General features: G+C 47.9%; 1 protein-coding gene across 1 annotated transcript in view; it reads right to left on the bottom strand.

Moving 5' to 3' along the window:
- The window catches only part of LOC138453414 (probable ATP-dependent RNA helicase DDX53), a 2,019,656-nt gene that overhangs the window by 1,343,496 nt on the left and 648,656 nt on the right, over positions 1-27,504 (bottom strand). The window contains exons 6-7 of the mRNA XM_069606246.1: positions 27,030-27,186; positions 26,835-26,953 (exon numbers count right to left, since the gene is read on the bottom strand). Coding sequence (XP_069462347.1) covers positions 26,835-26,953; positions 27,030-27,186 — 276 coding nt within the window. The remainder of the gene's footprint in view (positions 1-26,834; positions 26,954-27,029; positions 27,187-27,504) is intronic.

The raw sequence follows: 27,504 nt of genomic DNA, 5'->3' as shown, positions 1-27,504 counted from the left end.
CAAATCGTATTGTAGGATGATACCCAGGCTAAATACAGAATCCTCAAATCTAGGCCTTGCCACGTTCTAGGTTCGCCATATGCTAAACCTTCAGCACTGTGAAACATAGGCCTTACTCCGACTGTACAGGATCCTCCAATCTAGGTCTCGACCCCATCTCTGCTTATTATACGCCGATACTGGCCTCAGTATGAAAACTAGGCCCATCGCTACAGGACTCAACTCTAGACCAGGACAAATAAGCAATCTTGCAGCCTACGGTACATATAGCTCACACTACTAGCGTGGACACAGACCGCAGGCACGGCCAAACATCCATGCACGATAGAACATGTCTACGGGTAAGCACATCCGGCCTAGTTTCACACACAGCCGTCCAGACAAACACCTGACGTATCCCAACACCTCTGCCACTAGCATGCAGCGGCCACCGCCCGAAAGGAATCCAGTATAGCTGGCCTCACAGACTCTCTCGACAACAGCAATCTATCTCTAACCCTCAAGAGCACCCACCCACGTGTCTGACCTCTACTGGGCTCCTTAGTGGAGCCTTGCCAGCCACCCAATTCTTATAATGGCAAACACGCACACACGCATCTAAGCTAATCCCCTAGAATCTTTAACCACAGACTACAGTCAACAAGGGCATTCCAACCAAGGAAAAAGCGCATTGAGGCCACAAAAGTGGCAAAAGAGCGCTATATAAATAACTATAAATAACTAATACAATACAAGGTTTAAGAAGGCCCAGCAGATTTCGAACAAACTCCCCTAGAGTGTATTTTCTTGCATTTGTAGAGAGTTTTAGTCCAAGTATACCCACAACTGGAGCAAGGAAACCCTTCAGTTATTACAATTCTGAGAAATCCCTCAATTAGAAGAGTGCAGGAGCAAGTGTTCATTTTTGCTGACTACTATCTGATTTAAGAGGCTTGAAACTAAAGACACGAACCTAAATAACGTACACTCTTGTGCATTTCAGGCCGGCAGCTATATCTTCAAGCTGCACATGGATCAGGCAGCACGGGTAAAGATGGGTGAAATAATAAAACATGATTTTGCTGCTGTGCCTCTTTATCCCAAGTGGAGTTTTTGCATTTATATTTTGGAGGATTTCAATTGATGCTAGTGCTACCGCTGTATCCTCTACTAACATTCCCCCAAACCAAGCAGGTGGAACCATGTCAGGTGGACAGGAGAGCACTGCCAGTACAGTAAGGAGAGGTAAGTGCAGTGCTGACACAGACACGAAGGGGGTAGATATCTTCCTCGCTGACGCTGCTCAAGTGTTTTACAACATGTGTTAAAAGCACATGACAAATACCCGCAGCAAGAGCATAATGCCTGATGTACCGGTCGATGGTAACAACAAGAGGAAGATTTCAAGGGACAACAGCAACACTGAGATGGATGGCTCGCGAAATGTTCCCGTATTAAGATAATTACATACAGACTCTCGACATGAACAATTATTGACACCTAAACGAAGCGATACAGTACATAACTGATGGGCTCCAGAAGGGAGAAAGACTAACATTGAAAGAGCTGCCATGCCCGTGGACAAGATTGAAAGACAGGAGGAGAGCCTAGGTGCTGGGAAAGGCCACAGATGCTAGTGTACAGACAAGTATACAATGAGGATGGATGGAAGGATGGAATGGTGGGCAGTAAGGCCCTGACCCTAGTAAAATCACCAGTGAACAAGGTACAGGAGGAGAATGACAAGTGCCTGAAGGAGAGGGACAAAAGTGCGAAGTTGCTCACGTGGGTGGAGAATGAGCCGGACCTATGCCTAGAATACCCCAGAAAACACCAGCACTCTGCTATCAGAATGACGGTGAGGTGGAAGTTGGAGAGAATACAGGATGCCAAAGCATAGAAAAGCATGCAGCAATGAAGACAAGCACTGCAGTACTGATGGATCACTACTGGGTGTGCAGATCCAAGGCATTCAAGAAACTGCCACCCAAATGGGAAGGAGTTTGCTCATTGGTACACATCAATATGCCATCATTGGTATTGCCACAAAAGGATCTCAAGCTCAATGACTTCCAAACGATGAACACTAACAAAAGGAAGAAAAGGTCTGTGGAAGAAGAGCATGTAAACAAGAGCGTGAGGCCGGAAGAATTATGCAGAGTAAAGAGAGGAAGTAATTACTTCTCTGGAACATCGGAAAACAGCACTGGATGAAGTACCAGCGGAACACAGGCTGTTCAGCAGGACAAATGTTTTTCACATCATTTCCTCCATCTGTACAGACATATACTAATGCGAAGTGGCTGCAGACTACCCGTTGGGAGCTGATGGGATGATAAACTCCACAGTGAATGGGTTCAACGCAATAAAGGAAGAACTCCGAGCAGTAAGGTTGATGGCACTCCAGAATAGGTATGTCCTAGATCTACTCACAGCAACGGAAGGAGAAGTTTGCACAAAAATTCTAAGTTCCAGTTGCACATTCGTACCTGCCAATGACGAGGATAATGGTACACTGACAAAGGCAGTAACTCCGCTATCTCAGATGCATGCCAGAACGGAAGCAGCAGCTAGGGGGCCTGGCAAGGATCAGAGCTGGATAGCATACAAATGGTCATGGATGCCATCATGGCCATCAGACCGACTAAAGGTGATACTGGGAGCACTAAAATTGGGAGGAGTGACAATGTGTGGGGGGAAGATCTGTCTCACCCAGTGCAGAAAGACATCCGAAGAAACTATTGGAATTAATGTACTAATGGATGTGAATATAGGAGGAGCAAGAGACAAGACAGTGGAAGAAAGACAAGCTGAGAGAGCAAATTGTCAACGGTCGGCTATTCCCACAGGAGGCAATGAAGCTAGATAACCTATTGTATGTGAAGTACTGTGAAGGGAAATGGATATGGTGTAACCCGGAAGGAGTGTGCAGTTATATGGAAGGGGCAGTCGATCTTGTGAATTACTATGGACACCTCGGAGGACTTACAAAGATATGGCAGCCAAAAGCAAAAGGATTAACATATAATGATGTGGTCAACAGGTCGATGTCATGGCCACAGGCCCCAGAACACAAAAACCACACCATCTAGTGACGGGGGCAATGGGTCACTTGACTCACTTCTGTCCCTTTGGGACATATAAAAACAGGGGCCCTGGCTGGATTCAGTCCTGGTGCCTTTCGTGCCAGGCTCATATAGAGATGTGAGCAGGAACACTACTTCAGTGCAGGAGTGCTTTTATTTTACAAGAACTTTCCAGGAGCTGAACGCCTTTATTCCAGAAAACATCCTCATGTGCCGACTCATCGGGTGTGACAGGCAGGCTGAACCTGGTGGGCGTGGCTTCAGAAGCTCAGCTATGTAAGCTGCTCAATCCTTAAGGCCAATGCTTCGCGTTACTGTGCACTCGCGTGCAACCTGGCGCTCACTGCCGCTTGACCAGTTTACTTACCTTTGAAGCCAGGCGTTCTCCTGCATACTCCGCTCCAGGAAACAGGTGCTTCATCGCTTCATCTGCAGACTCATCTCCTGACATCCAGCGATCTTGATCCAGACGCCGCAGCACCGCATTCAGCATCCACGAACTTGGACCCTGTGAAGAAGAAGAAAGACAAGGGTAGAACATCCATCCTAGGGCCGCGCCACATTTGAACCCTGCGCGCCCCCTAGTTAACAATTTACCAGCTACTGTAATCTACCAGCTTTATCCGAACTAAAAAAGACTCATTTAATGAGAGGATTAGCAAAGCTAATTCTAACTAAAGAACTCTTCTCTATCCTCCGGGAAATGGAAAACCCTATTGCTCCTACAGACAACGTCCCCAAGGACAAAGATTGGTGCACTGGCATCCAAAAGGCCTTGGCTAATAAAATTGCAACTCTACAAACTAAAATTACAAAGAAGAAAGCTTCCTTGAGCCCTACAAAAACCCATACCACCCACCTGACTGACACACCTAGATCAGTCACCCAAAGTAGCTACGAACCCTTCAGTTTTACCAACATTTCCATTCTGTAAACTGAAAAGGTGATCTCATCACTAAAGCCTTCTGATTGCCAAGGCGACAATTGCCCAGGCACAAGTCATTAAGGACGCAGCAAGAGATTTAGCACCCTTCATCTCGAAACTAGTCAACGCTTGCTTCAGAACTAGTACTGTACCCACCAACCTCAAAGAATCCTGGGTACTGCCCCTGCCTAAAAAACAGACCCTTGACCCAGCTATCCCAACCAATTACAGGCCTATCACCACAGTCCCATTTCTCCTCAAAATCATAGAGTAGCCTACCTCCAGATCCAAAACTATTTGGAGATGCACCAACTACTAGGATCTCGCCAATCTGGATTCAGACCACTTCATGGCACTGAAACGGCACTCATTGACCTTAAGACACAAATCGACGAGTTGAAGGATAAAGGTAAAACAGCTAGGCTCCTACTCCCTGACCTATCGGCGGCCTTTGACCTGGTGGACCATGCAGTGTTATGCAACCACCTAGCGTCTGCCACCCATTTCTCAAGTGAAGCAATAGCCTGGGTACAATCCTTCCTAGCCAACCGTACCAAGAGAGTGCTCTCCCCTTCAGCATCAGCGGACCCAATTCAAATCACCTGTGGCGTCCCACAAGGTTCATGTGTCTCTCCCACTATGTACAACATCTTCACTAAGCCACTCTTCGACAAACTCGACAGACTGGGGGTAACCTATACCAATTATGCGGACGACACGCAGATCCTCATACCACTATCTGGCAACTTTGTCAAAGACTCGGCTCTGGTAAACAAGATCTACCTCCTCATTCAGGCATGGATGGCCTCCCACGGACTCTGCCTGAATGACGACTAAACAGATACTGATCCTGGGTTCCGTCTCCAACCTCAATAAAACTCAGCCCTAACTACCTTGCCGTCAACACAGATGGCAACATAATTAAAGTAGCAACTGAGGTAAAAACACTAGGTTTCTACCTCGATTCTACTTTATCCCTCAAAAAACAAGCTAATTCCCTAGCCTCCTCCACAGCTTACACCTGTAAATTAATTAGGGCCTGCAGACCTTACATCTCCACAACTAATTGTATCACACTAGCCAATGAACTAGTAATGTCTAAATTGGACTATTGCAACGCCCTCTATGCGGGCGCCAGCAAAACAGTCAAACAAATTGCAAATACTCCAGAACAATTCTGAGAGCAGCCCTGGACATACCCCACAGAGCCTATTTTTCTAACATCAGGAAAGACTACCACTGGTTAAAAATGTGCGATAGAGTCCTCCTCAAGACGCTATCCCTTACTTACAAAGGTCTGAACAACACTGTGCCCCCCTATATCGCGACTAGACTGACTCGAAAATCCTCTTCTCACCATACCAGAGCTTCCAACCACCTCCTACTTGAAACACCCAGATTTAGACTATCTAAAGCGGGGGGAGCAAGTTTCCCTTTTAGAGCTGCCCGTGCCTGGAACGCACTGCCCACTGCACTGAGAGCCAATCTACCTTACACTAGATTCAGGCGCAGCGTGAAAAGCTGGCTCTGGACTAATGACGACTCTCACCCAGCGCTGCTGCGCTAGGCCCGGATCTATTACCACCTCAATTTCCGTGATACCTCGATAACAGTCTTTCCCATGCAAGGGACTTGTACTCTTTTCTGTATTTTTGTTTTCTGTATCCATAATTTGTACACCCTGCATATTTCTATCGCCTTGCACGATCTGTATGTATCCTATGCATGTAACCTAAGCTTAAGCATTCTTGTATCTGCTGAGCCCGGCTACCCCTGGGTTTGGAGCGCATTATCAAATAATAAACTAAACAATACCACTGCAGCTTCGTTCCTCATTCCCTCCGGCCGTCGCCTCAAGCTCCACAGCTTCTGCCGGGCCGGCAACATCACCTGCAAGGGAAGAAAGCAAAAGAGCAAACATCAAATGTGGAACAGACTGCAATACAACAAAAACAGACGAGGAAAGACAAAGGCAAACAGGAACACTTAACTGAAGTATAGTGGCTTATTCGCAGCAGGACTTGACTACCACGTGCAAGGGACCAGTGAAGGAACTCAGTCTAGATCATACAAGTGCCCCTGCCAGAAGCAGCAGGACGTAGTGCTCGCCAAAACTAATCATCAAAAGGTGAGCTTTCCAGGGACAGCGTATCCCGCGGGTAACGGTTTGGGAGAAGGGGTCTGGAAGGGGATCAGGCGCACAAGCTGGCATACTCACGCCCCCATTCTCCACGCAGGTGCAGTTCCGAGCAGCATCACCTATTACCCCCAGTCACCACATAAGCGCAGAGGGCGAAGTCAGACCCCGAGCGACTTCACCCCCGGGAGGGCTGCAACCGTGCCCAAACGCCTCCGCAGAGACCAGGTGAGCGTAACAGTCGACCAGAGGGGGGACTGAAGAGAAGGTGCAGAGACCACCCCTGCGCCCCCAAGTTCATGTCAGGACGAAGAGGCAAACGCGCTCGCCGCCTTTCATCTTATGTTGGACAAATCCAGAGCACCAATGATTGAGAAGTACACTGAAAGGTATCCTTTCAGCCAGCCATACAGAGCGAGTACAGTACAAATATTTCCCTGTGTAGGAGAAGAACCGGAGATCATGGACACCAATATTGACAGTCTCGATTAAGCACCAAGAAGCCACGATGTTGATGTTATTAGTGACACCACGATGTCTCAGTGTTAGACATTAAGCAAATTAGCGGCCCTACAAAAAACACTTGTATACATGAAGGACATGAGTGCACAAGACTAAAGTTTGAGGACAGATACATATACAAACTGTCAATGCTTTTATGTTTGCCATTAGCCAAATGCAGTAACACAGAACCCCAAGGAGCAAAAGATCCAGAGCCAGCTTGCTGATGCTTAAAGCCAATCGCCACATTAACATATAGAAGTATATATGGAGCCTGATCAGACCACATACAACTTATAAAGGACTATAGCATAACATGGACAATGTAGAAACTGCTTTATAAAGGTTGTAGGACAATTGCAGCAGACCTCAGAGCCACCAAGTATGAGATGAGAAGTTCTGAGCTGATTCAGGCTTCTCAGAGAGCCAGACGTGCAAAGACAAGCTCACAGCCAAGATCAGATATACGTGGACATATTACAATCTGCCAAAGACAAGGGGACAGCTGCAGAAAATACAAATAAATCCTCATAAACGGTGGGTCCAGAGCTCGATTGTGTGGTCTCTAGACACGTGGTACAGCTAAAGCAGACAATGGGAGGTGATCTGTGGTGGGACAGAGAAGCCGATCCCAGCATGCCAGACACAGGCTGCCACAAGTGCTTCGACGTGTGGAACATGGTCTCATAGGCAAATGTGGTACACACAAGTTACAATACAGACACAATCATTCACATCACCTTGAAGGCGTTCACAGCGAGCGGAGAACCAAACTGAGGGACGTCATCTCTAATCAATCACAGCTTAAAATACTAGGGGTGGATGGCAGGGGGGCGAGAACCAATGGTAAACCCACTACTCTGCAACAATGTAATAAGATAAACTTTGGGGACGGGACTGGCCAGCCACCCGACATGTACGAGCCAGTAGAATAACACATATAGGTGATCATATAGATTATAATAGTCTTGATGCCCAATCCCGTTGACCGATAGGTTTTTGGAGAAGGGCCCAAACTGTGACGTCAAAATCAAACAAAACTGGCCTGCGTGCCATGAAACGGTGTGATGTACCTGAATCTTTCTGTGTTCTCGTATTGATCCCCGTTGATTTTATGTGCAATAAACCACAGCTGTACTTGCCGTCTGAGTCCTCTGTTTATTCTGGGGAGGGAGTTGGGCCCTCCGAGTCCACGGACCCCCAGCATCATTCTGGCTTATCTGGGAGTCCTCGCAAACAGTTGTGAAAAGGCGGAATCACAAGAATTGAATACGTATAAGAGGAAAGGAACTTTGTGTTTTGTTTTGGTACATCAGGCCCTCAGAATCAGGAGACTTTAAAGTAAAGAAACCTGGGTTCAGAAGGCCCCGATGCTGGCAATGGAACTGTATACTTGTGTCGAAGAAGCTAGAGTGTGCTTTGCTCGAAGTGAACCACCTTGTCCCGTGCTGTTAACATGGGGAAGGGGACCCCAACGGCCTGAACATCCTGACATATTTTGTAAACACTTTCTTTTTCATGAACACTACCCCCACACTATTTGTATTTAGCAGCAAGGATTGGCAATAGTTTTTTTAGTATAGGCCTTTTTACTTTGATGAGACTCCACTAGGACTACATTCTTTTTTGATGGTCGTAGCCTGCTCCCATATGTAGATTTAGGGTTAGATAGGCGTTATCACACCACTGTTCAAACACCCTTGAACTGTGGTCACTTCTGTCGTCTTACTGTTGATAACATGCCTTCCTTACATACTACAGAGCTGCTTTGAGGTTGTGCCATCATGCGAGACGGTCAATCTTTCGTCCCAGTTTCTGGTTCGCCATTGTTGCCCTTCACAACGCCAGCCTTCCAGCGCCTTACTCTTGTTCTGCTTTCTCTCAACACTACTGCTGGCTCTGTGACCTAGCGTAGCTCCGTCCCTACAGGACGTTCTCAAATGAGGCTCGCCTCTGCGTAAAATTCTTCTCGCTCCATTCCAGCTTAATCTCTATCCTCGACACCGCATTCCCACAGGGCGTGTTGATCTCATAAGCGGTTGACTTCACGAGGAACCCAGCATTGCCATCAGCCAAATATCTGGGAGTAATGTTAGTATGTTGGGTATGCCAATCCACAGCAATAATATCTGTCTTTCCTATTTCAATATAGGCAGACACTGTTCTTTATAGGGAGTTCCTGGTAGGAATAGGAATCCTTGTACACTAGAGGTGAGTCACTCCCAGTGATGTCCCACTTTCCCAGACCCCTAGGAAGGTCATGCTTAGCGGGCTCACCTCCCTAGCCTCAAAGGGGTGGCTTCCCCCTGGAAGAAGGGACAGATTGCCCCGATTCATCACAATAGGCATTGTACCCATCTAATAGTTTTAGGTCATGCCCTTCTATCATTACCAGAGCCCATACAGTCAGACAGACTTGGGGCAATCTGCACCGATCCTTTTTCAGCATAGTATAGCAGCTCTTCAAGTTATTACCAATAATAAGATGGAAAGTAATATTTTTTGACAACTTTAGGTGAGGAAAAGTAAACGGTTCTTGCAGCAAAAAGGGGCACAGTAATGATAGCTGAATCGATTTCCAGCTAGAGGAGTCTGTGGAAGATATGTTTTGCCCGTGCATAGCTGTTCAGCCAGAAACAAATGCATCCACAAGGGCATTGCCAGACCACTATCCAATTGTTTTGTGTGTAATATTCCAATATTAAGGTGTGAATTTCAGCATGCACAAAGAAATCAGGAAACCATCTTCCCACTTCCTTAACTATCTCCATAGTGGGACAAACGAGAAGCATTTGCAGCAAGTGTATAAGCTTATATAGGACAGTCATTTTTACAGCACTTAACTGTCCGGTCATGGCCAGTAGCAGTGCATTCCATTTACGCAAGACTGCAATCATTTTTGAAACCGTTGAAAGAATTAAGGGAATACAGACACGTGAGATCTGAGCTAACAAAGATCTTTAAATATTTAATAAAAGTACACCAATTTAAAATGGGGCACTCTGCCCGGATCCCATGGATGATCTGTGTGTACTGGCATAAACCTCAGTTTTCGTCTTTTATATCCTGCTCTCTAGCCATAATTTACTAAATGAATAATCATTGAGAAGAGTCATGCTGTAGCGACTAATGTACATAAGGATGTCAACAGCATAAAAGAAAGTTTTAGATGCTATAGTGTAGGGTGGCAAACGTGCAAAATGATCCAAGAACTTGCACTTTACTAGAGAAAAAGGCACTGTTATCGGAACGTAAGACTCATATTACTGGGGCAATTATTGAGGACTTTAAAGTCGTGGTGGATGGTTAACTTGCAAGTAAATTGGGTAGGACTTGGGTAGGATTTTATATGTGGATTCTTTGGATTGAAATTATATGCATTGTTATGTAGGTCATGTGTGCATATATCAAAAGTGTTTCTAAAAAAAAAAAAGACAAGATACCACCTTTGTTAGTCTAAAGAAGATAATTATTTACAAGCTTTCATAATTTCAAACTACTTCATCAGTCAAAGAAAGACAATGAGGCCTTTGGAATAGCAAGGCAGCCCAAGAATTGACCTTTGGAATGTCTTACCTGTTAGAGGCTGCTTCTGTTTGGTATCCTTCACAAGGAGCCTTACACTTAAAGTTCACCCATGCTTTCCAGTCACAAAAGCTCAAGTGGGGCACTGAAAACTACATGCAAGCTGGCAAGAGAAAAAATAGGGCTGAGCTACTCTCAGAAAAGCATGAAAGAATGGGGTAGTGTCAGCCATAGCACATGCAAACCTACTGAAGGCCAGTATGTTTTACATTTTCTTGTACATCTCCACTAAGCCAGTTACCTACGTTTAAGCTTGGGATGGGAAATGCAGCAAGTCACTTGTTGGACACTTGTAGTTAGAAAATTATTCAGGCTAGTGGTCACATTTTCAGTATGGTCCTCCCAGAAGGCCAATAAGGAGGGGTAACCATTAGTCATGTGTTGGCCCTTTGGCTTTAGAAGGCGGATGTGAAAAGGATGCATTCATATTGAGAGTGTGTTTCTCTACATCTGGGTGGTGGGTAGGAAGAAAAATTGTTTGGCATGGAACAGGAGCACTAACCAGCCTCTGGGAAGCTTATGAGGTAGGACTTTAAAAAGGACTGGTAGGGCTTAGGCAGGAATAAGTACAGCAACATAACATTGCTCCAGAGAAGCAGATGGGGCTTGGGATGTGTCAAAATACAGTAAAAAGCCACAGAAAATGTTATAGGAAAAAGAAAAGTTCTTTCTGTTTGGACCTCTGGTTCTCTGTGTGCGCAAAGGGTCATTTGTTATTCAGGATTGTAATTATTTATAACACACTTAATACCCAGAGATTTCCAAGTGCGGACCCGGGGATTGAACCTGCATTGGTCTGCATCAACTTGCTTCCAAGGCGAGCGCGTTGCCCCTGAGCAATACTCCTGAGACAATAGTGACAGGAAAGGGACACACGGAGTCGCAATGTCTATTTAAACCATTTTCAAGTGAAATTGAAAGTCTGCATGCATTTGTTTTCATATTTTTTTCCCATATTATGTCCTAACGTTACCTTACATCACAACAATTTTTAAAGTCATCCAAGGTGTGATTTGGTTCCAAAAAGTGCAGACTGTAGTATGTCCTTGGGCTGCCATGCTATTCCAAAGCCCTGATTAAGTAATTTGACAATTACGAAAGCTTGCAAATAAATATCTTCATTACCCTAAGGTTACATCTTGTTTTTTTGGAGCAATACTTTACATATTACCCTTGGCTAACACGGTACAAGACAACTGAACTCAAACTGACTATATATACACTTAACACTATTACCGACAAAGCAGGTTTCATAAATGATCAGATATATGAGAAGTCATTTATAACGTGCCTGTGCACAAGTGTTTCTAGGCTCAACTAGACAAGGAGAGGAGGACTGTGTGAGGAAAAAACAAACAACTATCTTACTAGGTGGGGGGTAGGCTTGTAGGCTTGCAGATAAATTCCCTTAAGTGCATGGGAGGGCCAGAGGCAGTGCGAGGGTAACTGGACATGCAGGAGCCTGGACCCGAAATTCAGTGGGTGGCCAGTATAAGGAGCAGTCAGGGACATCAGCAAGGGAGAGGGAGAGAGAAAGCAAAAGCAAAAAGGAAGGTCTTGAGTTGCTTCTGGAACCAGAGGTGGTTCTGCTCAAGTTTTAGAGAGGCAGGGAGGCCCAAGCAGAGGAAAGATCGACCCCCCACTCTCTGCTTGGAGAAGCGTCTGACCCTCAGAGTTGGAAGTGGATGAACGGAGGGCTCGAGAAGGAAGATGTTTAGGAAGAGAAAGTTGGAGGTAGTGTGTCGAAGGCCCCAGAAAGCCTTGTGGACGATGCAAAGGGTCTTGAACTTGATCCTCGCAGCCACAGGGAGCCAGTTGAGATATTTCAGAGCTGGAGCAACATGATCCCTGGGCTTGAGGCCAAGGACAAGTCATGCAGTCCTGTTCTGGATGAGTTGTAAAGGGCGAAGATTAGAGGCAGGCAGATTTAGAAAGAGGCTGTTGCAGTAGCCCAGCCTAGAGGGCAAAAGGGCTCTGGAGATAGTGAGCTTCTGAGGGGAAAAGTGAGAAAAGGCAGAATACCTCTGATAGCTGATAGTGTGACTTCTTGGAGACGTCAGAGATGTGAGGGGAGAAGAAGAGGTTGGAGTCGAAGATAACCCCAAGGTTCTTAGCCTCACAGGAAGGAGCAGATAGAGGGTCCAGGGTGGGTGGCCAGAGCGAGAGAGGAAAGGAGGGAGCAGATGTCCCGATGAGGAGGATCTCGATCTTACCTGCATCAAGGCAGAGATCATTGGCGGCACACCTTTCCTGAATTGCGGCCAGACAGTCTGGTATGTGAGAAGGAGCAGAGGTGGCTGGGGGGAGCCTGAAGGAGAGCTGCGTGTCATCGCATAACACTGAAAGTTAGAGCAGAATGTAGCAATGCAGTGGGCAAGAGGTGTCAGGTAGTGGTTAAAGAGAAGAAAGGAGGAGAAACAGCCAAAGAGGGCCTTGGGGTGGTAGAGGGAGAGGAAAAGGAGGTAGTCGAAGATAGAGTGCACAGGATGTCCTGAGTTTTAGTGGTGAAATGAGAAGCCATAGCTGTGCAGTGGGCCTGGTGAGGGAACAGGAGAGGTAGAGACAGCAGCGGGATTGGCCAGCTGCTTGCAGATTTTGAAAAGTGCGGCAGAGTTATTAGAGGCCGCAGAGATGCGGGCTTGGATGTAGGCTCTCTTATTCGAGAGGACAGAGTCTATAATGCCTTTGAAGCAAGCGGCATTCCAGTTTGTCATAGGGTGCGCTTGATGCCCTCCACTTCCTCTTAGCCACCCTACACTTGGGCTTAAGGGAGCGAGGTCGGAATCGTACCAAGTGTTGCACTGGGATGCTGGCTTCAAGTGGATTGTCATGACAGGGGCAGGGACATCAAGAGTGTTCAAGATGGAGAGATGTCGGTTGTAGATGTCTGTGTCAGAGTGTGAGTCAGCCAAAGGTGTAGGAGGAGGAGAGAAAGTAGTGGTGAAAGCCTCCACAGGCACACACCTCATGGGCCGGATAACCGAGAAGGTGGGTGGTAGTGCTAGGGTCGGCTCAACCCAAGGGCTAGAGCGAGAGGGAGGAAATAAGAAAGTGGCCACTCCAAGAAAGAGGGTTGGAGATCTGATGAGATTAAAACATGCAGGGCGCGCCCTGCAGAGAGAGTCAGGAGAGAGAGTCAAGAGAGAGAGAGAGTCAAGAGAGAGAGAGGGTCAAGAGAGAGAGTCAAGAGAGAGAGAGAAAGAGAGAGAGAGAGAGACATGTAGAGGGGCTAGCAGCATCCAGGTGGATGTTCAGGTCTCACAGGAGAAGTTGTTGAGAGGTAGAGGCAAGGAGGGAGGAAGAAATGTCAGTCCACTCAAAGAGGAAGAGAGCGACCTGGCCAAGCAGCCTGTAGATCGTGTCCACAGTGAGAGGCCAGGAGAGGTCGAGAGCCTGCAGACCAGGCATTCAGAAGAGTAGTCCTGCATTGGAATGACAGCAGCAGGGACCCACTCTGGGAAAATCAGGGCTACACCCCCTCCGGGACGGTTGGTTCTGGGTACGGAGAGGATCTTGTAGCCAACAGGAAGGAGTGTCAAAACTTGGGACAGAGCTGGCCATGAACCAATCTCGGTGAGACCTAATACATTCAAATCAAGCTCTTCTAGGAGACTGCAGATGTCAGAGGAGAGTTTGACCAGCGGAGCGAGAGTTAAGGGTTGGGTTCCTAGTGATTCCATCAAATCCAAACCATCGACAACCATACCATTGACACAAAAAGCATCGGGAAAAAAAACAATTAATGCATTTTTTTTTTAATGGGGGGGTTACACCCCAAACCACCTTTTTTAACCTTAAAAACCAATTTCTACTTAACACTTTACCATTTAAAAAAATGCATTAGATGTTTTTTTTTTGCATTTTTTTTCAATGGTATGGTCCGTCGATGCTTTGGATTCGATGGAATGACCGGATACCAAGAGTAGCAATGTGGAATTCCACCTTTGTAGGACTTCCGTGGAGGGGTAAAGGCATGCGGTGCGCCCTGCGGAAGTGTTAGAGAAGCGTTGTCCAACATGCGGGCCTCCAAGCCATTTTATGAGGCCCTCGAAGCCCAAGAGCGCAGACAAAGCATTAGGGTTACTTTTGTACGTTTTGTATTTATTTTATATGCAGCGAGCGTTGTGGCTGAAGTTTCAGGGTAGGAATTGTAGTCCACACACATTACGATGTCCATTGGCTGAGAAACAGCCAATGGAAATACTGTTACCATGCAAGACACGTTGTAGTAGTGGAAATAAATAAAATAACTGCCTTGCATGATAACAGTATTTCCATTGGCTGTTTCTCAGCCAATGGAAATCATAATCACGTAATGTGTGTGGGTGGAGTGACGGGCACACAGCGCCACATTCACACATCTGCGTTGCCGAGCCCAGGGCAGAGCCTGCGTGAGCTAGCAGCTCAGCCCAGCCCAGGTTCACACCGCTACGTGCAGTGCACACCGAGGCCTAGTTCACCTTGCATCCAGCAGTGGGAAGTACTGACTGCCATATTTTCTGACCTATGTTTGCAACATGCAGTGCTTTTGAGCCTCCGAGATAGTGCTGGCCAGATAAACCGAAACACAAGTATCTGCCCAGCAATATCTCGGAGACTCAAAAGCAGCGTGGGCTGCCTTAATGTTTGAACATTAAAATGTCTGGGGCTCTATCCAGTTTTTGTTTTTGCAAGCGACAAGTGCTAACCTGGACGAGGCAAAACAGCCCTTGGGAGGTGTTCATGCCCCTGTCGGTGGAAGCCCAGCTGCTGGAGTGAATTTTCAGAGTGCATAACACCGGAGCCCACCAGATCCAAGACACTGTGGGCTTTACAGCAGACACCATGAGGTCAATTCCCTTCTCGGTTCCTACAACATGGCCCTCAGCTCAGCTGGAATGATCCAAGTACCGGCGCGCCGGCCTCCCCTGGGCGCTGGAGAGGAGGGCACCGGGCCATGTCTAGATTCTTCATACTTTAAGATTGTGCTCACATTGCGTTTTTTCAATTAGATTCACCTTTGGGTGATCACTTTTACCCATTTTATCTGTTGAATTGGATTATGCTTCTTTCATTAACAAAGAAGTAATGCATGTGTATTACAGAGATAAGCTGCCATATGTATTGGGCACACTGCACAGGCAGCATCAATCATTAACACAGAACTAATGAATGTGTATTACAGCGATAAGCTGGCATATGTATTGGGCACACTGCACAGACAGCATCAATCATTAACACATACATAATTAATGTTTATTACAGAGATATGATTCCATATGTATTGGTCACAACACTGCACAGGCAGCATCAATCATTAACACAAGTCATGAATGTGTATTACAGAGGTAAGCTGGCATATGTATTGGGCACACTGCACATGGTCAGGCAGCATCAATCATGCTTTGTAAAGGACAATGTTGGCCTAAATTGGGAACAGCCAAGATAGACAAGTTGCTACAGAGGCATATTGTGGGCACAACCAGCATGACAATGTGTTACATCATTGACAGTGCGGTTTTACACTGTGGACACATAGTTCATTAAAATGTGTTGTGTTGTAAAATGTTCTTGTCTGCTGTTGGTGACATGGAATTTCCATGTTCCCCTTTAGAACTGATTATAAACGTATGGCTTTATGGTTAGTTTTTCTGCTGTAAAGGGCACCAATTCTTGGAGGGAAAACCCTGTGTTAGGGAGAATTCTCTGTAAGGCTAATTTCCCAAACCTAGTGAGTCCCCCAGCAGCTTTGCTGGATTGTTGGGGTTTATTTTTTTCTCTCCTGCTAAGAGTGAGGTTCTTTTGCTCCCACTCTTAGACATGATTTGAGGTGTTCCTTTAACTTTCCATGTGTTTTATGGGCTATGGGGTCTTTTACTTCATAGGGTCTCATGTGTTTTTTTGATGTGGGTTACACAGCACCCTCCGTGCCGTAACCCAGGGGTGTTGTAGCGACCCCCCAACATAGACTCCATACCCTGGGGTTTAGGCACCCTGGACTGAGTTACCTTGGTAACTCAAGTCACACTCTTGTGTGATTGGCCCAAGCATGTTTGATTGACAGCTAGGCTGAGTGAATGGGGGTGTGCTGCATAAAAGCAGGGCTTTGGGGACTGGAACTTCAGAAGTCGCCACAGGACCTAAGAATCTGAGGAGGGAGAAGCTGAGCCGACCTGCAATGACGACACCACAGGTGGAGCCCTGCTGAACCGTCTCACCACTTTTCCCGACGACAGAGGAGATCTCCAGTCCGGAGAGTCTTCTTCCTTTGACTGGTGGTGATGACCAATTTTGCCTTTTCACCTTCCTGGAGCATCTCGTGGCCGCCTTTGCCCGTGCCAATCACCCCGGCAACCGGAATACCACGGTTTACCACTACCGCGAAGAGAAGGGTAGTACCTTTTAACCGGAGGACTCCGCGGCTGGTTTCTTCCCTGGCAGTGCAACGACCTTCATCTTTCCTCCACGGCGAGACCTCTTGGGTTTGCTATTATCAACCTATTCGATTCTGTATCTGTATATGAATATATACGTTTTCTGTGTGAATAAGAAATGACACTGTCTATATGAAGAGTCCAGTGTTGGATATCAAAAGTTTCAAGGTACGGAATTGTCGGATACGATATTGAATGGGGACCACAAATGATGTGCGATTGTTCTTTCTCTCGCGTGAAGAAATGGGAGGCTGTCATTGCTCATTTGTTTTCATATGATGGACATGTAGATACAATGAATCCACAATGAAAAAGTTTGTAAAAAAATATTTGTAAAAAATGTTTTTTAAAGTATGGGATTCGATCCTGTGTTATCCTGATTTTCATACTTGATAAGGGTCACTTCGAAAAAATGAAAGATTCTGTAAAGTGGAACTGTTTACATGTCCGTATTGAGGAATGGACCCAGTTCCTTTAATTAGGGAGTGAGGTTAAATGTTGCTCCAATAGTATGGTCTTTAACATGAAGTCTGATTATACAGGCAAATAGTTGGTGAGGTGGGGGATTTTGAAACTCACACTATGCCGCCGCGCCAGTGGCCTGATGTAGACGGCTGTCTGGTCCTCTTTTGAGGTTTTGTCCCTTTTTAGTATCAATCACTGTCTTTGAAGAAAGAAAAAAGATAGTCCTTTTATGTCGAGTTCCTCTTGGTTCGAGTGACTGGAGTCGAATGAATGGTGGCGGCCGGTGGTAGGAATCTCCTTGTCGTATTAAAAGGTAAATGCTCGTTTAAGTTTGCTTGCATTCGCGAGCATAAACGGTTGGAGTGGCTAGATTCGCCATCTCCCAAAGCTCCGTATGTTTGAGTCGGTTTGTACTCGCGAGCACACATGGGTCTGTGGTGATTGGTAGACATGGGTTGGATTGTGCCTAGAGTTTGGATGAAGTATCTTTTTTATTGATAGCGTGTTTTAGCGCTACGGTACAGCCCCACATTTGTGGGGGGGGGTTTGTTCAATAAATTATATGTACAAAATTGCGTTTTTTTCCACGGTATTAGACTGAGTGGTGTTTTGGGATATGGGGTTATGAAACAAGGGCTTTTTCGGGACAAAAAGAAAAAGGAGAAAAAAGGACCAGCATGCCACATAGTGATATTGTGTTGTGTTGTTGCACTGGTGGGTTGGTGCCACTAGTAGTGTAATTGCTGAAAATTTCCTCTTGAAAAGATTTCACTTTGGATTGGTTGGAGTTATACACACCTGTAGCTGCACGCTTGGTGATATAGACTATGTAATTGGTTGCAAAGGTTTCCGTTGTGTGGAAACATGTGCATAAGAGTTTTCTATGTGCTAACTAGGGTCCCACTATGTGTTTGTCTTACAGCACGTTATATGGCCTATTGAGTCGGCAATTTATACGCTGACCCAGGAGGGACCTTGGGTCATGAAATCGTGGTGAAGATTTTCGAGCCACAGCGTGGGAGCCTGTAAGTGTTTTTTTGTGGGTTTCCCTAATCTCACTGTATGTTTTGCATTGTCATTAATATCATCCCGGACACTGAAATGTGCGTGCGTTTGTTGGTTCCACAGGTACAGTATTGGCACTGTTTCCAGTGGAGGATTAAAGTCCATTTTCCCGTTCACCTACCTTCTATTTGGAAATTGGGGGGTGAGTAGGAACTGGTGTGTGAAGAGATCTGAGTCACATTGTGAGATTAATAGTCATTATTTAGAAGTAATAGGGATGACACTCTGTTTTTATGATTGTTTTTAGATTGTACGGGCCCATATTTGATAACAGGGCGAAGCACTTTTCTTTGCCTGACGTCCTGAAGAAGGTCTCCGACCGAAACACGTGTCGACGTTTTTGTGAAAGATACCTGACAGCAATTCGGTATCAGATAGACCACGACACCTAATATTAGGGACTGGGTCATTGCTCAATGTATTTAAAGAAGGGAAACATTATTTTTCCAATGCCCATTGATGCACTAAACACCTTATGTTTACATGTCTGAATGAATTGTTGTATGTGGCCATGATTGTTGGTATGAAACTGTCTTTTTATCAGGTTTTATGATATTTAGATGATTTTTTCTTATGTAATGAATTAATTGAATAAAAATTTGAATATGGAATAAGAGTGTCATCCCATTCTACTGATCCAACCTTGGATATCAATATATTACACCTGAAGGATCAGGGTTTTGAGTGCAGGACTACCCCTTTATTTTTTCTCTTCCCTTTGACAATATCCAGTACCCCTGGCAAACTTTAATCGTGAACTATTCTAACCGTGTTATCCTCGACAACAGAGCCCCTGCTCCATTTGACACTGGCGCAGGCCTATTGACTTTTATCTGCCTCTTAGAAAACGTCCTCTGATTTTATTGCCTTGACGAAAGTATTGCCTATGATTTTTATCTACTATTCCCTTGTTTTAATTCTATGTGCTAAGTGTGTTTGACTTCGGGTGTATTTCTTCTTGCAGGTACGCTTTATTTTCTTAAGACCGAACTGTCATTACTGTCAAAAAGTGATCGCGTATTAACCCATGATAACGTCTTTGTTTCGAAACACTGGTCTGTCAAATTCTAATGTACTTACCTTGAATTGACCTGAACAAGAGGAATTGATTGTGTGGTATAGAGTGTAGTTTTATTTTATAGAAGTGAAGTGTTTTGTGAACAGATGGTTTAAAAATAAATGTTCTTATATTGTTTAACCAGACACCTTGAGTCAGTGTTTGAGTCACAGTAATTGTAGTCCTTTGTGTAATCTCTATTACTGCTCCTTTGCTCTTGAGATAAGTCTGGCTGCTCAGCTATCGCTACCACTTTACTGTGTAGTACAGGCTTGTACCAAAGGTGAAATTGTACGATCACTTGTAGTCTTAATTGTATGTAGTGTTCCCTAAGGGTACTGCATATGATTCTGCCTAACACTGTGCACAACTCTGGTTTGACTGTGATGGATCAATTTCAGTGCTCAAGTCTGTCAGACAGTTAGCTTGTGCCATCTGTGTTGATTAAGGAGATGGGCCTCAAAGACCTATAGCATTGTGGATCCCTCTCAGGTTTATGAAATACTACAATTTTAACATCGTAGGGAGTTGGAATTCAGTATGTGCCTCATCTACAACCTCCTTCAAGCAAAGCACTAAACTTTCTGGACATGATGTAAAATAATCTATGGATCCCATCTGGACTGGCAGCTTCCTAGGCGTTGCAAGACCTTCTAAAAAAAACTGTCTCCAGCCTTGTTCCTCCATTTGGTCACAGTACTCATTGATGACTTGCAATATAAATATCCTTTGATCATACAAAAAGGGATACTTGGTCCCTTATATTATACGCAATATTTTATTAATCTCAAAGCACATTGATGCCCCAGCTTGTTGCAGAGGTTTTAAATTCCAAGCAAAAAAATCCCTGTGGTCCATCTCCCTAACCAAAGGTTTTTGTGCACAGAGAAATATTTTCTTGCTCTATTTACATTAACAGCTTTCAGTTTGGAATGTAAACCATGCAGCACAGGAGGGTTTCTTCTATGTTTAATATGAACTACTGTTTTGATTTCAGATAGAAGCCACAATTCATCTTAACGCCAGATATGTAATTTGTGGGAGCAAACGAAAAAGATTTTTAAATAAGCATGTAGGAACAAGTTACTTACCTGTAACTGTTGTTCTCCAACATGAGTCTGGCATGGATTCACATGCTCATGAATATTCCCCGTCATCAGGCTGGGAATCCTCGGTAAAGAAAAATCAGTATCAGTTTAGTTTCTGATCTGTCTTTCGTAGTAGTAACCAATCACTGATCTCTGCGTCAGACTGACCACAGCCAATGACTGTCATCTCCCTAAGCCCCGCCTCTGGCAGCCATCTTCAGATTTGGTAGCACGTGAAGTGGCAGTGTGACCAAGTGACGAGCCGCAGAGGGGTAGGCGGGAGGGTTTGCATGTGAATCCATGCCAGACCCATGCTGGAGAACAACAGTTACAGGTAAGTAACTTGTTCCTTCTCCAGCATGGGGTCTGGCATGGATTCACATGCTCATGAATATATGAATACATAGCAGAACACACATGCACAACCACGGGAGGTGGCAAAAAGGCTCAACATTAAGCAACACAACAACTCAACATTAAGCATCTTTTACTTCCTCACCAGGCTCACCTTAAGCGAACAGGTTGCGCAGCACTGCTTGGCCGACCCTGGACTCCTCCCTGGAATCCCGATCGACGCAGTAGATGTCCAGCAGGGGCATACCAGATAGGAATGCCGTAGTAGCAGCGATCGCTCTGGTCGAATGGGCTCTCGGACGGCCTGGTAGCGGTCGGTTAGCCAACCGGTGGCAGTGCATGATGCAGCCGGAGAGCCATCTGGAAATAGAAGACTTCGAGAGAGCCTTCCCTTGATTCACAGGTCCAAAGTTCACAAACAGCTTTGATGTCCTCCGAAAACTCTTTGTGCGGTCCACGTAGAACTTCAGCGCTCTAGCCACATCCAGCGAGTGCAAAGTCCTCTCGGCCGGCGACGAAGGAGACGGGAAGAAAACAGGTAACACCAGGGGCTCGTTAAGATGGAAGTCCGACGGCACCTTGGGCATAAAGGAGGGGTGCGTCCTAAGCACCACCCTCGAGGCATGGAAAGTCAAGTAAGGTGCTTTGCAGGATAGGGCCTGCATCTCTCCCACTCGTCGTGCGGAGGTAATGGCCACCAGGAATGCAGTCTTCCACGACACAAACTTCATCGGTGCGGAGTGCATCGGCTCGAATGGGGGCCCCATGAGCCTGGTCAGCACCACGTTAAGTTCCCACGCCGGGGCCGGGGCCTTCATCGGCGGGAACGACCGGAACAGTCCTTTCAAAAACTCTTTTACCAGTCGATGGGACCACAGGGATGTCCGTCCTGTGGTTCTGGTATATCTGGAAATCGCCGCCAGATGAATCTTAATGGAGGCATGGGCTAGCCCAGCCTTTGCCAGCGATAGCAGGTACGGCAGCACTTGAGGGGCTGTAATCCGTAGGGGGTTGATCTTCTGTGCTCGGCACCAGATAGAGAACCTCTTCCACTTGTGACCGTAGCATTTGAGAGTCGAGGACGCCCTGGCCTTTGCAAGAACCCCTCTGCAGTCGGCCGGTATATCGTACCCTCCAAACTCTAGCACTGCAGGAGCCAAGCCTGCAGGTTCAGCGACGCCGGGTCGTGGTGTAAGATGGCGCCTCCTTCTCTGGAGAGAATATCCGCGTTAGCCGACAGCTTGATGAATGGGGACGTTGACAAATCCAGAAGGTCCGGGAACCAGATCTGCCTCGGCCACGCCGGTGCAACGAGGATCATCCTGCACGGGACCTCTTGAGCTGGTTGACGAGTCGAAGCAGCAGCGGCAACGGAGGGAACGCATACAGGTATAGGCCGTCCCAGGGGAACGAGAACGCATCGCCCATGCTTCTCGGCTGGGGAAACCTGCTGGCGAACCTCTGGCACTTCGTGTTTGTCGCTGTTGCAAACAGGTCATTTTGGGGTTTGCCCCATCGTCGGAAGAGTTGATCCACCTGATCCTGGCGCAGCTCCCACTCGTGACACGCACGCAGCTCCCTGCTGAGCGAGTCGGCAATGGTGTTTCTTTCTCCTGCCAGGTGGAAGGGAACCAGGAACATCCCCTGGGTGACCACCCAGTGCCACAGATCCTGTGCCTCCTTGGATAGGGCTGGGGATCTGGTGCCTCCCTGCTTCCGTATGTAAAAGATTGTTGTGGTGTTGTCCGTGAAGATCCGCACCACCTTGCCCTTGAGCGACGGGAGGAACGATTTGAGAGCCCAGAACACGGCTCGGAGTTCCAGGATGTTGATGTGCAGGAGCTTCTCCTCCGGGAGCCAGAGGCCTCTTGCGTGGAGATCTCCGGTGTGCGTGCCCCAACCTTCCAGGGAAGCGTCCGTCGTCACCGTCTCCTGGTACGCCGGCGTCTGAAAGTCCTTGCCCGCCGTGAGGTGTGCTCGAATGCCCCACCACTGAATCGCCCGCCGGAACACCTCGTTGAGGGGAACCCTGTCTTCGAAGGTGCCCGTCGCCTGCATCCAACGGGCGTCGAGAAATTCTTGAAGAGGGCGCATTTGTAGTCTGCAGAGGCGCACCAGGTAGATGCAAGAGGACATCATCCCCAGGAGGGACTTGATGGACCTCACCCTTGCCACGTCCGTGGCTAGCAGGCGCTGCACTTTGCCCAGAATGGTCTTCGTCCGTTCTTCCGACGGTGCCGCAAGGCGCCTCACTGTATCGAGCTCCGCTCCCAGAAACAGGGCCACCTGTGACGGCACCAGGTGGGACTTTGGGTAATTTATGGCGAATCCCAGGTCTGTGAGTAGCTGGACGGTCCTCGCAGTGTGTTCGACGGCGAGTTCCCTCGTCCTTGAGCGGATGAGCCAGTCGTCCAGGTAGGGGTAGACGTGAATCCCCTGCAGGCGCAGCCGCGCCGCCACAGGTGCTAGGCACTTGGTAAAGACCCTGGGGGCCGACTTCAATCCGAACGGCAGTGCTCTGAATTGGTAGTGGCGTCCCTGGACGACGAACCTGAGGAACTTTCGGTGACTTCTGAGGATGGGAACGTGGAAGTATGCATCCTCCAGGTCCAGCGACGATAGAAAGTCGCCTTCCTCCAGCTGTCCCAGCACGTGCTGGAGGGTGACCATCCTGAACTTTTGTGACCTGATGTATTTGTTCAAACGACGGAGGTCCAGGATGGGGCGCCAGCCGCCCTTCTTCTTCCTGACGAGGAAGTACCTTGAGTACACCCTTGAGCCCCGGAGCCTCTTCGGGACGAGCTCGATGGCGCCTTTCCTGAGCATCGCCCGTACTTCCAACAGCAGTTGCGGGACGTGATTTTCCTTCCTGGCCACAGGTGGAACGTGAGGGCACTTCTTCAGGAATTCGATAGAGTGTCCTCTTGCCAGGATATCCAGCACCCAACGGTCGGTGGAGATGGACTTCCACACGCCGACGAACTTCGTCAGCCGGCCTCCCACCAGGGTGATTCGGTGGGGGCCCGAGGCCACGGCCGGTTCAGTCCTGCTTGGAGGTGATGGCCTTGCCGCCCTGGCCACCTTGCCTACGGTGGCGAGGCGCTCCCTGCTTGCCGCGACCCCTATAGGCCTCCTGAGACGAGAAGCGTGCCGCCTGGCAGTAGGACGACGAGCCACCGCTGGATACCTTGGAGGCCCCGTCTGCCTCCGGAGCTCCGAAAGGGCCGTCGTTGCTGAAGGGCTCCTAGGGGCGCGGGCCGTCTCCGTGTCCGTCTTTATGGCTTGGAGGGATTCGTCCACCGCCTTCCCGAACAAGTTGCTGCCGTCGAACGGCATGTCCAACACCCTGGTCTAGACGTCCTGACGGAAGTCGGTCGCCCGGAGCCAACCCCGTCGTCGTAGGCAAACTCCGTTGCCCAGCTGGCGGAACCCCGTATCAGCAATTCGGTTGCCACCGTTATGGCGTGGTCCGCCGCCACCTCACCTTCTTGAAGTATTTCCAGGGCCTCGGACCTCTTGTCGTCCGTTAGAAAGTCCAATATGGGGGCCAGCTTAAACCAGAGCTCCCTGTCGTAACGGGCCACGATCGCCAGGGCGTTGGGCGCTTTGATCGTGGTCGCCGCCGACGAAATGACCCGTCACCCCATGGGGTCCAACTTCTTTCCCTCGCCGTCCGGAGGGGAATTCGATGTTGAGGCTCATGACCCCGCCGCTTTCTTCTTCGCCGCCGCCGAGACGACCGAGTCTGGCGTTGGCTGGGCCGTGAGGCACAGGGGAGCGGTCTCGGGGACCCGGTACTTCTTCTCGTACCGGTCCCGACAGGCCCTCCTCCCAGATGTCATCGATTAGAGGCACCGTGATGACAGTCTTCCTCTTGGCCTCCCGGCGCTGGTAGAGGAAACCTTCCTTTTTCTGCTCCTCCGGGCAGAGCTGGAACAATTCGGACGCCCTGGCGATCATGGCGTGGAATGAGCCAATCTCGTCGGGCGGAGAGACCCGTTCCGTCGTCACCCTCAGAACCTGTCGTCGAGCCCACCGCACCGTCATCTCCCGACTCGCGGGAGGATGAGGAGGGAACTGCAGGCCTTACGGGGGCGAGCAGATGAGAGGGCTGGGTCCTCCGTCGTTTGTTCTGAGGACTTCCCGACGGGCCAGGTTACGGGTCCTCAGGCCTGGATCGCAACAAAATGGCCGCTGAGCTATCCTGAGGCCTAGGTTCCGGCTGCGCCGGAAGGGAAGGCTGCTCTTCCTCGCCATCGTCGTCTTCCTCGGTTATCTCCCGAGGATCTTCCTTGCGGGATCGAACCTTCTCGAATTGGACTTTGAGATTCCTCACAACCTCGGTCAGTTCCCCCTCCGAGGCTGACTCCGAGCTCGAGGAGGCTACCGTGCCTCCCCCCTCCCCTTTTTCCATCACGGGGACCATGACGATGGGCTGAAAAGAGGATTCCCTCCTTGGCGGCAGGGAAACTCTAGTCTCTGAGGCAGTCTCCGCTGGCGGGGTCTCTGCCGGCTTGGCCAGAGTCGCTGCAATCGCCTCGATAGAGGCCTTTGCCTGCTGGGTAGGGGCCTTCACCACCTTAGGTGCGTCCTGGGCCTTCTCCTTAGGGGGAGGGGCAACGCCTCGCTCCCCCTCTCCCGAGATCGGACGGGGCTTCTCCCGAAGCTTACCCGGGGTCTCGGACTTCCTCTTCCCCGCACCGGAGCGCTGGCTCGTGGTTGACGGTGCCGGGGAAGGTGCGCCCTGCCTGGCGACCTAAGAGACCGACCTTTCGGTGCTCCCGGAGCCAGCGGACTCGCGGCGCTTGGCCTGGTGTTGGGCCTCCTTCGCCGGGGCACCCGCACAGGACTTAGAAGCCCGCTCGGACCCTTTCTTCTTCTTCTCACCCGTTGAGCCCTTCTCCAACCAGCTGGCGAGACGGGATCGACGGTCCCTCATGGTCCGCTCCGACAAGTTCTTGCAGAACTGGCAGTCCTTCTCTACATGAGTCTTGTCCTCATGAAGACAGTAGAGGCATCGCGAATGTTTGTCCTCCTTAAACACATTCTGCAGCCCGCATCCAGGGCAGCTGCGAAACAGCTTGGGTCCGGGTGACAAACTCGCGTCCTGGGCCATCTCGAAGTAGGCCTCAAATCTTCTAGAATCCTCCAAGAGGTTGATTCGACGAAATCTTCACCCTTGAGGGGCGTAGGAAAATCCTGCAACGGGTACCCGTTAACGGAAGTAGAAACGGTGGAGCTTGAGGCTCGATTAACCGAAAAAATGTGAAAATTCACCTGAAAAAGCGCAAAACACGCAGCAAAAGCTCAAGAGCTAAGCACGAGGACTCCCAACACTTGAACGTGCGGTAAAAATCTGAAGATGGCCGCCAGTGGCGGGGCTTAGGGAGATGGCAGTCATTGGCTGTGGTCAGTATGACGCAGAGATCAGTGATTGGTTACTACTACGAAAGACAGATCAGAAACGAAACTGATACTGATTTTTCTTTACCGAGGATTCCCAGCCTGACGACGGGGAATATTCATGAGCATGTGAATCCATGCCAGACCCCATGCTGGAGAATGTGCATTATTCCAGGGGATTATTTAATTCTAACATTTATGGAATTCCGGAACCCAAATGTATCACAGCGTTTATACAGGTTGATAATCAGGGTAGGGTGTCAGGATGCAGCAGAGGGAAGACGTAGAATCAGTATGAGGCAGAGTCAGGTATGCCAGGTGGGGGCCAAATAGACCCCGTTTGTTAGTCAGTGATAGCAGGAGATGGCCTATTAGTCATATGTGTTAAAGAGGCAGGTCTTAAGTTCTCTGAAGGTCAAATAGGTGTGTTAGTTTCTGATGTGGGCAGCAGAGTGTTCCAAAGTGAAGGAACGGTGACCCGGAAGCAAGAGCAACCCTCTTTTTTGCTGTTGAATCTGGGGGTGAAGCGTGAAATACTCCTAGATGACCGCAGCATGCACGCATGTTGTTTTGGGACAATGCAGTTGTTGAGGTAGAGGGGGGCCTCTTTGTAGATGCATCTATGTGCGAGGGTTCACATTTTAAATTCAATGCCGGCTTTAATGGGGAGCCAGTGAGCTTCTCATCTGGAGGCTGGAGAATGTAACCATATCTTCACAATTAACACAGCTTTGAATCTGTAGCACACAATGAACATGAAAATGTTGTATACTTACACAGGCTGCGAGTCTAAGTGGATAAATCCAGGCAACAAATAAGCCAATGTTTTCCCAGTGCCAGTCTGTGCAATGCCAATAAGATCAATGCCTTGAAGTATAATTGGCCAAGCCTGTGACTAAAAGAAATATACACATCAATGCCAACAGAATGAGGTACACATGTAATTAAACAAATACAATGAAGCTGTATACCTGAATTGGTGTAGGACTCTGAAAACCTGCTTTTTTGATTGTGGCAATAATTTCAGTAAATTGTTGAAATGCTTCTTTAAAAGTACGAACTGGATTTGGTATGGATCTCTTTTCACCTTCATTGAGGTCATTACATATTATATTGTTGTTTTCCTTTCTATTAAGCATAAAAGAAATACAAAATAAGTGATGTAACTGCAAATGTAGCCAAGCCTCCAATGCACTAAGCAGCTTGTTTTACACTCATTAGCTATAAATGGCTAATCATATTCAACATGAATAATAGCAGCAATAAATTCACTTTCCCCACTAGCAAACGTTAGGAGAGCCAAATGGCAACCTATAAACGAAAGGCTCTAGAACAATGTTTGTTCATAACCATGCTTGCAAGCCACCAAAACATCTGCTATGGGTTCTTTCCATTGTTTCCGGTTAGGATGTATTCTTAATGTACAACCATCAGTGAGTAGATCTT

This window comes from Ambystoma mexicanum, chromosome 4p (assembly GCF_040938575.1).
Source record: "Ambystoma mexicanum isolate Mex_15411 chromosome 4p, UKY_AmexF1_1, whole genome shotgun sequence".
NCBI lineage: Eukaryota > Metazoa > Chordata > Amphibia > Caudata > Ambystomatidae > Ambystoma > Ambystoma mexicanum.
The sequence above is the reverse complement of the archived record's forward strand: the minus strand, read 5'-3'. Positions and strand labels throughout refer to the sequence as shown.